We start from the raw sequence: 16,871 nt of genomic DNA, 5'->3' as shown, positions 1-16,871 counted from the left end.
ACTGCTAAAATGTTTGGCACGTGGCCATCACCCATACCATGCTTACCTTTATCGACCTGGGTGGCATGGGCGCACTGTCCCATATTGCAATGCTGTGCAAGATATACCACAACATTACGATATAACACCCCGTGGCCCATCCAGTCTTTTGCAAGCAACAAAGACGTTAGTTCATGAATCCAAGTAAACTCTCTTTGAGGTTTTAGGTCATAATGTGCACAATGTTATTTGGGTCATTGCTGGTTGCAGCACTGGTGTGTGCAAGCAAGGATGCTGTGGGCATTCAGAGTCGGCTGTAAAAGGGTGGGAGTGTAGCTGTATCTGGGGCCTTCGGGAATATGTGGCTTTTCTTGTGTTTTATTTTCCCAGCTGTGCTCTAGCGTCCCATTTCCTCAGTCCTTGCATGCCCGATTTGTTTGTCATTGTGGATCATTGGATATTGGTAGTTTTTAGTATGAATGTTCGATTCCATTTCCTAATCATCACCAGCATTCTGCTTTCATCAACGTGGTATCACAAAGGAATGGACTGGGTACAACATATTATTCTATTTGGATCATTGTTGGGGGATTGTTTGAGACAGGCATGAATGTAGGTGGGAAGATATTTGGGCATGGCGCAATGTATTCATGCAAATGTGGCAAATGGCTTTCTTTGATATGTGGCAAGCAGTTCTTTCCCAAGACCCATTAAGTAATGGGTTGAGCATTGCAACCCGGCCACAGATTTGCATGATCCACAGAACTTCATTGATCAACATTTGGATATTCACAGTGTGCTGTGGTCCAGTGCACCAGCAATAAAGTGGAATGCCACAGTGGAATGTAACTTTCACTTTGCGATATTGAATCTGTGCTGGCTTATTTGGAAGTTCATGTGGTGTCCGACTGAACTTCACATGGAATGATAAATCTGGTTCAGGTTGTTAGAAATAGTTGGCATTGTAATTCCAAGCGTCATTGGAACAGTGATAGGAAGCGCCCATATGGTGCAAATTCAGAGAACAGTCATTTATTTGAGCAAGAGAAAGATTATAGGACAAATTGTACTGGCTTCCTCTAGGTTTTTTTTTTTTATAGATGTCATTCATCCATGATGGCATGAAGGATCACCATGTCAAGACCTAGCATCTGTTACTGTGATATGTTCATGGATGACAACCTGTGCCCTTGCTCTATTTTTACCAACATCATTTATAGCTACACCAGAAAATCATTAAGGGTTTACCCCGTTGCTCTCCAGTAAGTTTGGGTTTCTACTGTGTCCTCTTGTTGCTTCCCATTATGTTTGAGTTCTGAGCATGCTATACCTCCTCCACTGGCCCTTCAACGTGGTGTGCCTGCATTACTGTACTTTAGGGGGGGCAGTTATTCGTGCATCTGCCTTTTTATCTCTGTAGTCGTACAGCATGTGTGGCCAGCTTTATTAGTATTCGAAGTCCCTCAGACCATGGTGAATTCTCTTGTTCATGGGGGCCAGAAGCATATTGTTGATTGCTTCCTGCTAATTACCGTTTCTGCCACATGCAGTACCTGCTCCCATCACTTTCTGATACCTATTAACCCCTTGTTCTCTTGCCTACAGGAGGAGCTGTGGGCAGCCCTACACGATGGACACATAGATATGGTTGTTTCAGACCATTCGCCTTGCACCCCGGATCTTAAACTCCAAGGAGATGGAGACTTTCTCAAGGCATGGGGAGGGATATCCTCTCTGCAGTTTGGTAAGAAACATCACTATCAGTGAGTTATCAACATGGGAAGGCCGGCTGCTGTGTACATAATATCTTTTTACTGTGAGTGAGAAGCTGAACGCGAACAGTGATGGCTAATGAATTTTCCAAGTCGTGTAACATAAATGCCTGCCCAGAATTACCCTAGGTATTACTGTTTGTGCTGATGGGGAATGCACGGAAAATAATCCATCACTTCAGTGACTACCAAGTCTGATCCTCCACTGGGGTGTTTTGAGGTAAGGAGATAACAATTATGGCCTAAAAAGGATTTAACCCTAACTGCGCAATTAGGACTTAGAATTCCATGGGTCTAAGAGTCAGTTGAAATAACGTTCTTATGCATTTGGTCTGGCTTGTCGTTCTTTCTGAATTATATCTTTTTACTTCAACCTTTCAATTTTATTTTGCCATTCGATCTCTGTCGGGTACATTATCAGTGTATGACAAGCTCAGAATGTGCTTGGATTGGGAAGATGGGGAAATACAGGTGTTAAAAGTTCTCAATTTCAGGACTGGGCAGCAGACCTTTTCCTTGAGTTAGGCAGATCTTACAGATTCTGACAACATAACTACAGCTCAGGGTATGGAGATTATACATCTCAGACATTCCGCACTGCACCTAAAGCGCCAGACCCCACACAGCAGAGTTGTATATATATTGTCTGTAAAATCAATTAAGAAACAAGGACAGATCATGAAATGGCTCTCGATATGAGTCAATAAATATCCACCGTCACAGAAAGAAAATCTCAACTAACGCAAAGGAAATAAGCCTACAAATATACCCAAATCGATATATTACTCAAATATTGTTTTGAAAATGCAGCCATTTCGTCCCATGGTGTAAGTTCGTGTTCTCAAATATCACCTTGCATTGTTTTGAAAGTAAAGTCGTTTTTCTATCTAATGCATAATTTCATTTGCCCATGTACAACGTTATTTTCCTAGAACAGCTTAATATCCTCTGATTTAGCTTTGCATACCCATGCACAGAAACAATCAGGTGCATACTCCTACTCAGCTTTGGATAACCATGCACAGCATCATATGCCTGTGATTGGCGTCATATGCCCAGCGTCTGCGCCATTCGAGAAGGGAGTGCCTCAAATGCCCATATTCGTTTACATGTGCCCAGGGACTGCTTCTGTCCTTAAAAACTGCTTCATATGCCCAAATTCAGATGTAATACCAAAGGACTTCCTCAAATTCCAACGGATCCTCACTATGCTCAGGTCCAATGTCATCTAGCCAAAGGCTGCCCCACTTTCCTTTAGAGACCTTCTATACCCAGGTTCACCGTTTATATTCTCTGATGCAGCCAATCTAGCCCGGGAGTTGCCCTATTTTCCCAGCTTCAACCTCTCGTGCCAAGGGACTGCCAAGTAACACCAGGTTCAGACTCATATAGCACAGGGAATGCATTGGTCCCCACATGAATCTCCTCCTATTACCGAGTTTTGTACACTCGTTCTGATCAGCATTCCTTCTGATCCTCTGCGAGTGACTAGCCATGCTTTCATTGTGGCAGATCCTATCCCACACCCCCTCATAATGGCTTCAGGGTTAATCTCTGGGCCTTCTATTCTGCTCCTCCTTCTCCCTTCCTCTCACGTTTTCCCTCTTCCTTTCCTCCAGCAGCCCATATTCTAGTTACTTAGGGTGGGGGTACAATACACTGCTTTACTGACAAGCCCTGGTAGCGCAAGACCAAGGCTGGTTCAAGCATTTTTCCTGCCCTAGGCAAAAGTTCATTTTGACACAACCCCAGCTTTACCTTGACCAGCCTCCTCCAAATGCGTTCCACCACTTCACATGCTTGGCCAGGTTGCAGGAACCATGTGAAATATATACACATACCTCTTGTTTTTAATTATCGTGTTAAACACTATCAAATGAATTCAGACTCTTACATGCAACGTCTCTCACATTCAGGCAGTTTAAAAAAAATGTGTTGGTCTTATCGTAAAATTCAATTAGGTTCAACACAAAACATTTTGACAAATGAATCAACATCCCCCAACCCCATATCAATTAAGCAATATATTCAAGAGAAAAAGAGATGAAAAAAATACCCCCCAAAAAACAAAAAACTTGTCTTTAGGTTCTTCCATCCGTGCTTCACCAAACAGGAGATCACTCCAATTCTGCTTCAAGGAATTTACACCAAATGCCTTCAAAGGTCTTGATCTTTTCTGCATTCTCATATCCACCCTCTCAATGTTGTAAAGTGAGTACATTTCCCACAAACCCATATTTCTAGTTGGAACAACTGCTGATTTGCAATTTCGTAGAATAATCCTTTTTGCCATCAAGGAAGCCCTGAAGATCGATGTTATTTGATGATAATACATATCATCTAGATCCAAGTCATCACCCAAAATCAGAGTTCTAATGTCGTATTCTCTGTCCCTTCCAAGGACTGTATTAATTATACTTGTTATATCAGCCCAAAATTATCTGACTCTGTAGCATTCCCATAATATTTGTTCAAGTGTTCCTTTCGAATGGCCACATCACCAACATGCATCTGACTGGCCATGGCCTTGCTTGCATATCTTTTCAGGAGTCCAGAAAACTATTCAGAAACTTCACTTGATGGGCCCTCTCTCTGACATTAATTGACATACAGGGAACATTTCTACAAAGTGCATGTCATCTCTTCCTGAAGACAATCTGACCAGGTTTCTAGAAGGTTCCCCACTCAACCAGTACTCATCCTTTTATACATTGCTGATGCCGTGTGATTCTGGCCTCCCAAATGGACAATTGAATCAACTAAGTCAGGTTTTGGGAGGACCATCACTGGTACTGTTGTCTCTAGGGCTCGATATTCTCCATATGTGCAGCCCTAAAGGCTATTTTTAACCTTCAGCTTTTGGAACAAGAGCCAAGACCCTACCCCAAAAAGGTCAGAAATCTTCTTCACTCCCCCCAAACATCAATTTGGCCAAATTAATAATTTGTTGATTAGTTTTATCAAAGGATTCAGCCATCTTGTTGCAGAACCCATCTCATCTGTGTCCATGTTCATTGACACTGCTATGTCTCTCCAGCATGACCACAAAAAAATCTGTCAGAATGGAACTTTCCCTCCATCCTTTGCTTGTGGTGAATTTTGGAGCAGAATATATGAGTTGGCTAAAGATGTTGTACAAAGGCCCAATGGCTGAAATATTGACTAATGGTACTGTCTCCTCGGAATTTTACTTAAATAGGGGAACCCCCAGGGTTGTATCCTGTCACCAATGCTTTTTGTCCTATCATTGGAACCCCTGACTGCTGCCATCAGATCAGAGGAGAGAATATCTGGAGTCAACTTCTATGGAGTGTTGCAGAAGCTATGGTTATATGCAGATGACCTCCTCCTAGTTTTGCAAGACTTGACAGTGTCTATTCCGGCATTGATGGACCAAATTGAGGACTTTGGTAGGGTCTCTTAATTATTTAATCAACTGGCTCAAGTCGGAGACCCTATCATGTTCACGATTTTGCAACAGCAGTGATCTAACTGGCCTTGGCTTCAAATGGTGTGCCTCGACAATGAAATATTCGGCATCTGGTTGACAAGCAAAATGAATGTTATGATGAATGTTAATTTGAAAGTGGCAGTGGAAATTTTGTCGGCGGATAGGCTGTGTTGGGATGTCCTTAAGCTATCTTTAGCGGGCAGAGTGAACGCACTAAAAATGACAGTGGCGCCAAGAATCAATTACATTATAAGTATGATCCCACTTCCACCATGCAAATCAATAGCGAAAGAATTGGACAGTATGATGTTTATGGGAGCGCAGACCACCAATGCTTAAGCATTGCAAACTGCAGCTACAGAGTGAAAGGGGAGGTCTGAGTGTTCCTAATTTTACTAGATACCACCTATCTTTTAAGTCGAAACATTGCTTGCCATTCGTAAAGGAGCCGTTCGATAAGTGGTCAATTGCAGAGGTAAGTATGGTGGGTCCACTGGAACCCTCAGCTTTGCATTCAGGTAGTTTTTTAAATAACTCATCAGAATTAAAAACACTGATCATATCTGGCAGGATACGAAGCAATTGACACCAGGCACAGATATCACCACAAGGCCACTTCCAGACAATACAAGTTCTGATATTGAGTCTGGCGGAGTATGTTAGTGCTCAGTATGTGACTGGAAAATTGGGGCAAGCATCTGCAGAGTATTTTAAGTTATTCGTTAGTGAAGCTATTCACCTTTTACAGCTAGAAACAGTGTGGTCTTCTGTTGTTAGCTCTGATGCTCCCAGGTATGATAACTATTCCCAGAGCAACCATTACCATGGTACCATTTAGAGTAGAGGCAGCAACCATGTAACCTTCTGTTATACATACTTTCAAACAGCTTGCAAGTACAGAATGAACAATACAGCAGTACAGGGCTTCATAACGTAAACAAGTGGACATGAAGCATGGGCAGCAGAGCAGGGTGCCCTCATACTTTGAAAAATATACAGCATGGTCAGTAGAGCAAAACTATCTCTGCCATAGATCAGGCGCAGCTTGGAGAGCAGCATTACAGCACACACACATGTCCTGGCGTATCCAAGCTGCATGCAGCACTCTTCTAACAATTCAGGTTTTGGGGTGTTCTCCAATATTTGTTGGGAAATTGTAATATGGAGCTATATATAATTTCCCTTGAGCAATGATGGAAAGGGGCTAGTAGAGAGAACATCAAACATCACATTCTTTTGGGTCAGCCATGCTGAAGAACTGCCTAACATGCCTCTCCAATCCCTTTAGTCCACCCTTATCTTTAAAGTGCTTCTCAATAAATGCAGAGCCTATTTGATTATTATTATTAAATACGGAAATTAAGATAGCATTGTGTGAAGCGCATACAGTGTCAAGTATGATTGTGGAAAATGCACCACTGCTATAACCCAGTCTTTGTAAAATCAGTTTGCAATTCACAAATCACTCTTTTGGGCATTCTCCAATACTCCCCCTCTATTATTCTGCCTCTGAGGACTGTCCCATAATTCTCCCCTTAGTTTCTCAATAGTTTGTGGACCAGTATACCATCTTTCTCTAACACCACTCCAGGCTAAATAAAGTGCTTCTGATGATGATGATGATGATTTAGAACCTTCAGCGCGCACATCCTTCCGGAACCAAGCAGGAAACCTGCTTCTAGGCGCAGATGTTCTGTTTCTTCGTCCCCTTAAAGCATTGCTATAAAAAACATTATTGAAACAAATGAGTTTTCACATTTGTCCGGAAAAGTTTAATAGAAGGTAAGAACAGGGAAGCTAGAGCACTAGAAAATGTAGATCACAGCGCTGATCATTGAACAATATAGGGGACTTTGCTGCCGATGACTCGGTTCATGTGAGATGGCGCCCTTCCATCTCAAGATTAGTTAGAAACGGGTGAGGTGTGAACCTGTGTCACAGTGGCGCTAGGTCGGTTACAACATTTCTATCGGTATTCTTAACTATGCATATAGATACATTATTTGGCCTGTGCCTCCTTCCTGCATTGAAAGTTTACTGTCTTTCAGAAAATCGTTTTTAGCATGTGCCCCCTTGCTGCATTGAACGTTTCTTGTTTGCTAGAAAATCGTTTTTAGCCTATAACCCCTTTCTGCATTGAAAGGTTCCTGTTTGCTAGAAAATCGATATAGCCTGTGCCCCCTCCTGCATTGAATGCTTCCTGTTTGCCAGAACATCGTTTTTAACTGTGCCTCCTTCCTGCCTTGAAAGTGCCTGTTTGTGTGAAAACCATTTTAAGCTGTGCTTCCACCCTCCCCTCTTACCCTCTGTACCCCCCTATGTTTTTACCCCACACCGCCGCCCCTCACCCAGTCTATGTGCCTCAATACATCAGTCTGGTAAGTGTCCTCCTCACCACTGCCGCGAGCCATGTCGCTATATATCTTTCCTATCTTCTCTAACTGCTTCTCTATTTCCTATCCCACTCGTATCACTAAATCCGTCCGGAAGAAAGTTAAGAACGACATACTTGGCTCCAACCCAGGCCTTTCTATTGCAGACACATATTTGACGGATTTGGCCAGAGAGACTCTCACAGACATCCTCTTTGGCGTTACCTCACCTGACCAATGGTCCCAGTACATGGTCGCCTTTCTTACGGGGGTTTTTACCACAGATTCTTTTTCGAAAAATACTCATAAAATTTTTAGAGGGGTTAGAAAAATATATAAATAGGGTGTGGGTGTTCGAGAATATCAAAAAAAGTAAAGGGGATCGGCAGCTTGGGGGGGGGAAATAAAATAAATACAATTCGATTACTTTTTTTCATTAAAAAATCTGCTGTAAAAACCCAGCGAAAAAACATCCCATGATGAAATGACATGGAACCGAACCATCATGGTTCAGGGTTCTCAACCCAACCTTCTTCTCTTTGACAGGCTCCTACCTCACCTCTCAAACCTTACCTTTCCTACTGGACTGGTTCCCTTGCCCTTGCCTGCTGTGCCTGCCTCCTCCTCTGCTCAGGCTCCCTTGCCTGCTGTGCCTTCCTACTTCTCTGCACAGGTTTCCTTGCCTACTGTGCCTTCCTCCTCCTCTGCACAGGTACCCTTTCTTGCTGAACCTTCCCCCTCCTCTGTACATACTCCCTTGCCTTGCCTCACTGTCCCGGCCACCTTGTTGCACTTGGTTCCTCCTCCATTCTCCACTATCCCTCTGGCTCTCTTGCCAACCTCAGGGGGAGCACCGTCCCCTGCACTCCGCACAGAAGACTTTCAAAAGATGGCAAGCTGCTTCATATTGCCACGCTTAACTCTCGCTCTGCTTTCAAACACTCGTCTGACATCTGTAATCTCCTTGAATGCATGGATCTAGATGTGCTTGCCATCATGGAAACATGGTTCAAGGACAGCTGTGTCACAAGCTTTGACACATTACTCCATGAAGTATACAAGATCCTCTCTCTGCCCAGGCCCAAGGAGTTAGGAGGGGGGAGTGGTGTTGATCTTCCCAGAATTGATACCTGTGTCCATCATCCCCACTCAGGCCTACTGTGGGTGCATTTAAAGGCCCCAAACAGAAGTACCTTTCATATGAATGGCAGGCATTGAAACATGGCAACAAAAAAGGCCTGGCTTTTGCATTTGTTTTTCACATGAATGGCAGGCATTTAAACACTGCACCAAAAACAGCCTGGCTTTTACTTTTGTTTTTCACATAAAGTTAAAGAGCCATGTGGAAAGGGGCCTACCTGTCATTATCAATAGACCAGGAGCAGTTTCATTTACAAAAGAAGGAGAAATCAAAGATCTCTGTGACATGGAAAACATGATTTTTAAACATTGAAAGCAAAAACGGCCTGCACATGAGTTTGCAAGTAAAAACGGCTCTAAAAAGCCAAAATGGGAAAAAGTATCACTGCTCACAGAAAAAATGTCAGTGAAATAAAACATGATGTGTAGGTTGACAAAAGCAATGTATATTATGTTTCACCCACAAAACTCCAGTGGCATTTGAAGAGGCATTTAGTCTTCAGGAAAAACCTGTTTCTAGCTGAGGGAAAAACTTCACAAAGGAGAACCCCACTTCCAGCCCTGGGTGTCACATCTCCCATCTAATGACCCCCCGCAATAGAATTTTGTGCTGAAGATATTGAAAGCCCATTGTCTGCCAGACCTTCTGGCTCTGGAAGAAGGGGCTTCAAGGGAAAGCCATCCTTGGCTGGAGCATACCTAAAAGGTATGAAGACTGAGGGCACCCACTTCAAAGAGCACACTACAAACGTCAAAGAAACTCATAAAAAACCTCTGGTCACAGGCTGGCCCAGGGAGACAGATGGCTGTGCTGGAGGAGGCAGACCTCCCATTTGCTGAACAGGAACATTCCCAATTAATGTAAAAGACTATTATCATTTAGGCAATTTTTCGCAGCAACCATATTGTGGATTGATTTCATTTTTATACCATTTTTTATGTAGTTTCCAGGCGAATTTGGGGATATAAAATGCATCTGTCTGTGACTCTAGGAACTGTAATGGCCAGTTAGACTAGGTTTCTGGTTGATCTGAACATGTTCCAAATATGAGAGTTGGTGAAAAGGTGGAAAATGAAATTCGGGATATGCTTAATAACTTAGATCTTCATAACTGTTGTGGATTTTATAGAAACGACATAATGTGCCACATGGCCATGCTACATCGTACTGATTTGGGGGTCGGCTTATCTAATTCTCCATGATCAGCTAAAACAGAAACTATGTTGAATATGGCAGTTGCTAGTACAATGATGAAGTTCTGATACATAACTAGTTTTGGCCAAAATGTTGAAAGAAGATCAAAGGATGATGACAAATGGAAATAGACAGATGTTGCTCCAAACCCCTAAACCAATCAAAGAGGGTAACTGTCCAATCCTAGTGGCAAGGATCATTGCAGGGTAATTGCCCAAGATTGTAAAATTGGTGATGTCATTTCTGCTATAAGGGGGACTGCGCTAGGACAGGGGACATACACAAAAACTGGGGAGACAGAAAAAGGAGAAAGACAGGAAGGCTGCTGAAACTTACCATCTGACAGCTGTAAGGAGACACCAGAGGAGATTGCTGAGAGTGCATCTGAGTGGAGCTGTCTATTTCTAGGAAGGTCTCAAAGCTGACTGGGTCGTGTGGTGGAGAGGTGGAGAGTGGGAGGCCATCTTTGAGAGTGGAGTGACCAAACCCCTGTCCTATTTTTCCACAGTGACCTGAGATGCAGCTGGCGTTCCCGAACCTTAAAAAGAGGGTAGCTATGTAAGTAGAACTAAGCCCTGGAAAACCAAAAGGTGGGGGGAGTATGCTTGCCTTGAATCCTTTCCCTTTATAGTGGGTGGGGGGCAAAACTGTTTAGATCCTTAGTCTATATGACCAAACATATCAACATATCAATTTAATTAATTCCCCATTTGGCCGAACACTACGGGTTGAATTTTGTTAAAATCCGAAATTAACAAAGTTCACTCCCCAATGTGCGCTGCAAACTATAGCCTATAATTTAAATAGGTAATCCTTGTGGTCCAGCTGACCCGACTTCTTTAAGGAAGAGGGGTGTCGTTGTTCTTAAATCTGTCCAACCCTTTTTATCCAGGTTTCCCAACACAGGTCTTTCAGTAAGGGGGGTCTGAAATCCAAAAATCCCCAAAGCATTTCAATTTTTCTGTCTGACTTCCCAACCTAGACCAAAACAAGGGGGAGGTCTGCAAAACAAAGTGAGAAATCTCCCTGTGTTTATTTTAAACCAAAATTGTGGGCAAAATTATAATTGCCATAAGTATTTTTACCAATCTTGAAATCCTACTGCTAGCCTTTAAGCCTGCAGGAAAATCAAAATCGCACAACATTACATAAGAGCCTTCTTTATTGATCAGGGTTATTATTTTGTGAAGTGAAATTTACAGAAAGAATTGTGTCTGTGTTCTTTTTAACTCACTTTTCTGATTTATTTGTGCTGAGAGAAGTTAATTTTGTGTGCCACTGATAAAGTTGTGTTTTTGACATTTTCATGCTAATTTCTATTATTTTTAATTTAAATAAATACTAATCTTTTTTCAATACATCGGCCTGGTTCTTGGCTCATTGTTAGCTCAGGGGCAAGGGATCCAAGGGGCATGATATGTGTCTGAGATAGGGCTAAAAAAAATAATCTGTTAAACTGTTTGTTGAACAACCACTTGAGTGGGGAGGGAAGGGACTCCCCGTGTTGATGGTGCCTTCTCAATAAACCATTACAAAGTGGGGGCTTGGTTGCCAGGATTTTAGCTTTCTATTCCTGACCCATGACAAGTACACTTGTGACAGTCTATTCATGTTGATGCAATCGCATTAAGGTGGAGCAAATGTCATCTTTGTTTTGTTAAAGTGCTGCTAGCACTTGACTTCTTAGTTCCAGGGAGGTGTATAGGTACAAAATTAAGAGTGTGTAAGAATTTATTTAAGTGAGGAAATCAAGCCAAAGCCGGTTGAGATTTTGCCCTTGCATAGAGAACCCATTAGGTGCAGAACACATTTCATAATGAGCACTGTAGAAATTAACATGGCTAGGGAGCACCTTCTATCCACACTGTTCATTAAGGGTGAATAAATAGAATAGGAACATGAAGCATGGCAATCTAGAATGATGCAAAACTTTACCTATATAAATATGGATGTGTGGCAGGATATTGGCCTGTTATATCAAGCCCCGGCAGATTTTTATATGACGCAGACCACCAGAGATGAGAAAATTAAAATGGCTCAGCTCACCGCATATATGTACTTCCATATCATGATCATGGAAGAAAGATACCAGGAGAGTGTAGCCTCTGTGGAAAATCAATCAGAGCTTTTAGATCTAACACAGAGAGAGGTAAGGCAAGTAGAAGAGAATATGCAAATGTGTCAAAATGCTCAATTAAAATGAGAAAACATGATTCAGCAGCTAAAGGATGAGTTGGTGGTACAGCAGAAAACTAATTTAGAGAGAGTCCCAATTCTCTGTACTAAGAGAGGAATGTCAAGAAGGTGTTAAGAACCTGAGAGAGAGTCAACTAAAATTGAGTCAACAAGTGGTACAAAATAGAGCCTGCTTAGAGGACATCTGTGCATTTCAAAATCATATCAAGCAATTGAAAGAGAAGAATAGCCAGCTGATCATAAGGGAGGTCCATTCCCAGGTGGAATTCAACCAGGAGCGCCTGGATTTGAGCCCTATGAAATGACACAGAGATCACCTCAGCGAAAAGAATAGCAAATTGAGTGAGGAAAAAAGTACTGTGTGTCAGGAAGTGTGCCAGTTAAAGACAGACCTAGAGAAAAGTGAGTCATGTTTTCAGGAACTGACATAAAAGTAGAAAATGAAAAATGAATGGGACATGTGAGACAAGTAGATTTGGATCTAGAGCAGACAACACAGACCAAAAGTGCACAAAGTAAGGAGATTAGTCTCCTGCAAAAGAAGAGGTATGAGTATACCTAGAGGGTACAGGCTGCACAGATGGAACTTGAAGCCCTTTGCGAGGAGAACAGGGGACTCCATGGCCAAGTAGTGGCACAAAGCAAGGTCATAGAAGCTACTCAGGCCCTGGTAGCAGAGATCAAAGCTCAGGCCTCTATACACCACCAAGAGATAGGGGTTGAGAAAGATAAATCAGAGAGATTAAAGAAGGAAATGGCTAGATAAAATCAGGCCTTGAAATACTCCAAACACTTAGGGTATGGAAGGGCAACCCCTGACCACAGTGGGATGTCCTCTTTGCCAGGGGCCTCAAGTCAAGCCAACTCACCACATTATATCCACAGGGTGCTGCTAACTTCATGCCTACCAGTTCACAAGAACAGGGAACCATGAGGCGGCTGGACTCAATCAGGCCTAGTCCCACTGAGCCGGAAGGCCAGTCCCTGTCAGATATTGACGGACATTCATCTGTATTTAGGTTTAAAGATATCTTAGCAAACACATCTGACCAGGAGGGCTCCTATGATGAGAAGATCAGGGAGCTAGACTGGCAGAAACACAGGTTACAAAGGGACCATCTGATCCCTTTTGCAGATAGAGAAGAATCAGAGTACATGTTTGTTTCAAAAGAGCATTTTGAAAACCTTCACTCATTCAGGGAGGTGGGGAGAGTTCTCCACCACACCGCAGAAGAAAGGAGCAAGATGAGTACTCCCCTGTGCGAAAGGGGGAGCCCAAGGAAGTGACCCAGTGAGCACACATTACCACAGGGGAGAAGAGACCAGACTCTATCATTCTGGGAGGGATTCCCAGTCTTAGAGAATCAGGGAGTGGACCACAAATAGTAGTAGCTCTGTGTCCGAGGGCGAATGGACTCAAGTGCAGCGGAAAAAGAAGGCTTCCAAACAAAAGAGAACTCTTGTAAAAGACCCAATTCGGCAAATAAAAGCCATCAGAAGCTTCATTACTCCATACCACAAAAATGCAAAATACTCAGTGTGGGAGTATCTGGAGCTGTATGACCAGATGATGACATAATTTGGCATAAAAAATGTTCACAATTACATGGAGTTTGTCATGTGGACATTCTCCCCGGAATACTCCAGCTTCTTTGCTAGGCTGGAGAATAAAGATCATTCAAGATGGTCTACCTACAAGGCAGCCATCTTGAAACACTTCTCTGTGCACAGAAACCCTCAGAAGGCTTGCAAGGTGACCTACAACCTTCAGTGTGGAGAGGATCAGGCGCCTAAAGAGTTCATGCAAGAACTAAAGCGGGCATTTGCCCAGACCTTTAGACGGGTGCACATCAATAGTAAGGAGTTTGTTAATACATATTTTCATGCCCTCCCTAAGTATATCATGACCCAACTGGTTAGGGACTTCAATGAGCAAAGGAACCTGCATTGGGAAATAGAACAGGCTACCTAGATCTATGAGGTCCAAACGCCTGTTGAAAACAAAAACAATCCCAAAAATCCCAAACCATCCAACACCCCTGCTGCTGCCAAGGTGGCCGAGGTGAAGAATACCACCATTCTGGACTTAGAAATGGAGGGGCCTAAAAACACTCCTCCCTCTAATAAGCCAAATAAGAGGCAGAGAAGACCCTCTGATCCATCACAATTGGGTGGCAATCGGGCAGGGTATCCAACAAATGTGTCACCTGACTCTGCCACCTACATTATGATATAATATGATATTTTATTTGCATCGTGCTCGTACACAAGTGTTTCAGAGCGTGACTAGGCAAGGGAGGGGAACAGGGGAGAACACAGCACAACATAAAAATGATCTTACTAGGTCCAGTGACATTGAGAATGCCCAAGTGCATGGGAAAGGGAAAGGGAAAAGGGAAAAAGTGCATGGAAGGGGGAGAGTGGAAAGTGCGGAGCCGAGGAGCGCAAATAAATAAAAAATTAAAATAAATAGAAAATGGAGGCAAACTGTGGTAGTGCAGCCAGCAAGTGGCAAGTGCTGTGTTTAAGGCAGCAGACTGGGTAAGTCTGAATAAGGGCAGAAAAAGAAGGAAAACAAAGGGGGGCTGTATGGGTACAGATACAGTCCCCAGTGCAAGGGGTGGCCAGGAGGCAGTGCAGGAAGGTGGCAGGGTGAGCAGGTACCTGGGCCCAGGGGATAGAGGGTGGCCAGGGGCACAATGCCAAGAGAGAGCAGATCAGCAGGGGAGAAGAGGACCGAAGGCAGAAGCAAAGAGGAAGGTTTTGAGGTGCTTCCGAAACTGGAGATGGTTCTCCTCAAGTTTTAGAGTGGCAGGGAGGCTGTTCCAGAGGGAGGCCCCGCCGAAGATAGAGATCTACCCCCAGCTCGTTTCCTTGAAAAACGATTGACCCGGAGGGAGTTGGAGGTAGAGGAGTGAAGAGCTTGACAGTGGAGGTATTTGCGGAGGGATAGCTGAAGGTATTTTGGACCCAGGCCCCAGAAAGCCTTCTGGACAATGCAGAGGGTTTTGAATTTAATCTTTGCATCCACTGGGAGCCAATGAGAGATTTCAGAGCTGGAGATATACGATCCCTGGGCTTGAGGCCAAGGACAAGTCTCACAGTCCTGTTCTGGATAGGTTGTAGAGGGCGGAGAGTAGAGGCAGGTAGATTTAGAAAGAGGCTGTTACAATAGTCCAACCCAGAGAGAACCAGAGAACCAGAGCTTACATTTAAGTGTAGCTAGGTCGGAGTCATACCAGGAATTGCACTTGGCTTTGGACTTCAAGCGGATCCTCATGACAGGGGCAAGAGCATCAAGAGTATCAGAGATAGAGGAGTATAGAAGGGACAGGGTTGTTTCGGGGTGTGAGTCAGCCAGAGGAAGAGTAGGGGGAGAGAAGGTGGCAGCGAAAGCCTCAGCTGACACACGCTTCATTGGTCGGATGTCCGAGAAAGTAAGTGGCAGTGTTGGGGTGTGGTTGGCTTGGGGAGAAGAGAGTGAGAGATGGGAGGAGAGGAGACAGTGGTCACTCCAGGAGAGAGGAGTGGTCAGAGGAATAGAGAGGGGGAGGCCAGGGGAGATCAAGACATCAAGTGTGTGTCCTGCAGAGGGGGGGCGTGGCTTGAACAGCCATGGAATAGGCTGCAAACCCCGTGTGCTCCATGATCCGGCGACCAGATCTGACTGCAAATGCTGACTGATTTATCTGTACATGACTATAAAATATATGGAGATGCGTGGGAAGGCATCGGGCAGAGCATGAAAGAGCTGGCAGCACGCCCGATGCTGAGGAACAGCTGAACGGATACATTCTATTCATAAGATCAGCCGCGAGAGAAACACCAAAATGGCGGCGGTAGCTGAGGACAAAGGGATCCTGAGGGGCGCGTGCCATCTCCGTCAAAAGGCTACAGTAACAGCAGAAGCACAATTGACTTTTATTTGCTGCTGGTGGCCGTCAACAGCGCGTGTCCTCTGCCGGCATAGCCGTGGACTGGGACACACGGGAGGTGCGCATTGAGCACGTGTGCCCATTGCCTGTACAGTGACACAGCACGAAAATGGAATAGAGGAGGTGCGTCTCCTGTGCACGAAGTCGAAGGCAGAGGACAGTGGCTGCTCCTGCAAACCAGCAAGCTGCCGCTGCAACATATATCCAGTGAGAGCCTGTGGGCGTGAGCTCCCGAGGCAGGTGCTGCGGGCTGTGAGCACCAAACGCGAGATCCCCAGCACACTGTTTAAGGCTGCGAAGCCAAGATCAGCATACCGCTTCCATGGGAGACAGTCAGTAGCTGGCTGGCGGATGCGTATGGATACAGCAGAGAGCCGTGTGGGGCACTCTGAGACCACAACCAAGGGGAGTCCTACAATACAATACTAGCGTTTTACAACCACATACAAATGACCCTGTGGATGGATGGTGGACTCGGGGGAATCCAGGTGGTGGAGTGCCTCCATATCCCCTGACATGATAAAGAGGGAGTAATGGAAATAAATTAGCGGCTGATGCGTGTGTGCTTGTGACATACCATAACAAGCACATACCCGAACTTTGCAAAAATCCACATATGCCCAGGCAGGCCAATGTAAAGAAGGGGAGTAGAAAAACACTGGGTGTTGGTAAACGTGCAGCTGAACCGGGTTTAGAGGTGGAAACCGGAGGAGCCTGAATGATCGCTGTAGTATTGTGACGCAGAACACAGGGGTGGTCCGGTCCAGACACAGGAGCCCAAGCGAAACCTCCCCTTTGAGGCGGGTGCGTGGCACTAGACTGAGGGCCTGA

At 44.3% G+C, this 16,871-nt stretch overlaps 1 protein-coding gene across 1 annotated transcript in view; it reads left to right on the top strand.

Moving 5' to 3' along the window:
* The window catches only part of LOC138491567 (allantoinase, mitochondrial-like), a 2,117,278-nt gene that overhangs the window by 1,871,941 nt on the left and 228,466 nt on the right, over nt 1-16,871 (top strand). Inside the window, exon 9 of the mRNA XM_069618137.1 lies at nt 1,585-1,723. Within this exon, the coding sequence (XP_069474238.1) occupies nt 1,585-1,723 (139 nt within the window). The remainder of the gene's footprint in view (nt 1-1,584; nt 1,724-16,871) is intronic.

This window comes from Ambystoma mexicanum, chromosome 10 (assembly GCF_040938575.1).
Source record: "Ambystoma mexicanum isolate Mex_15411 chromosome 10, UKY_AmexF1_1, whole genome shotgun sequence".
NCBI lineage: Eukaryota > Metazoa > Chordata > Amphibia > Caudata > Ambystomatidae > Ambystoma > Ambystoma mexicanum.
This window is presented reverse-complemented; position numbering and strand designations above follow the sequence as displayed.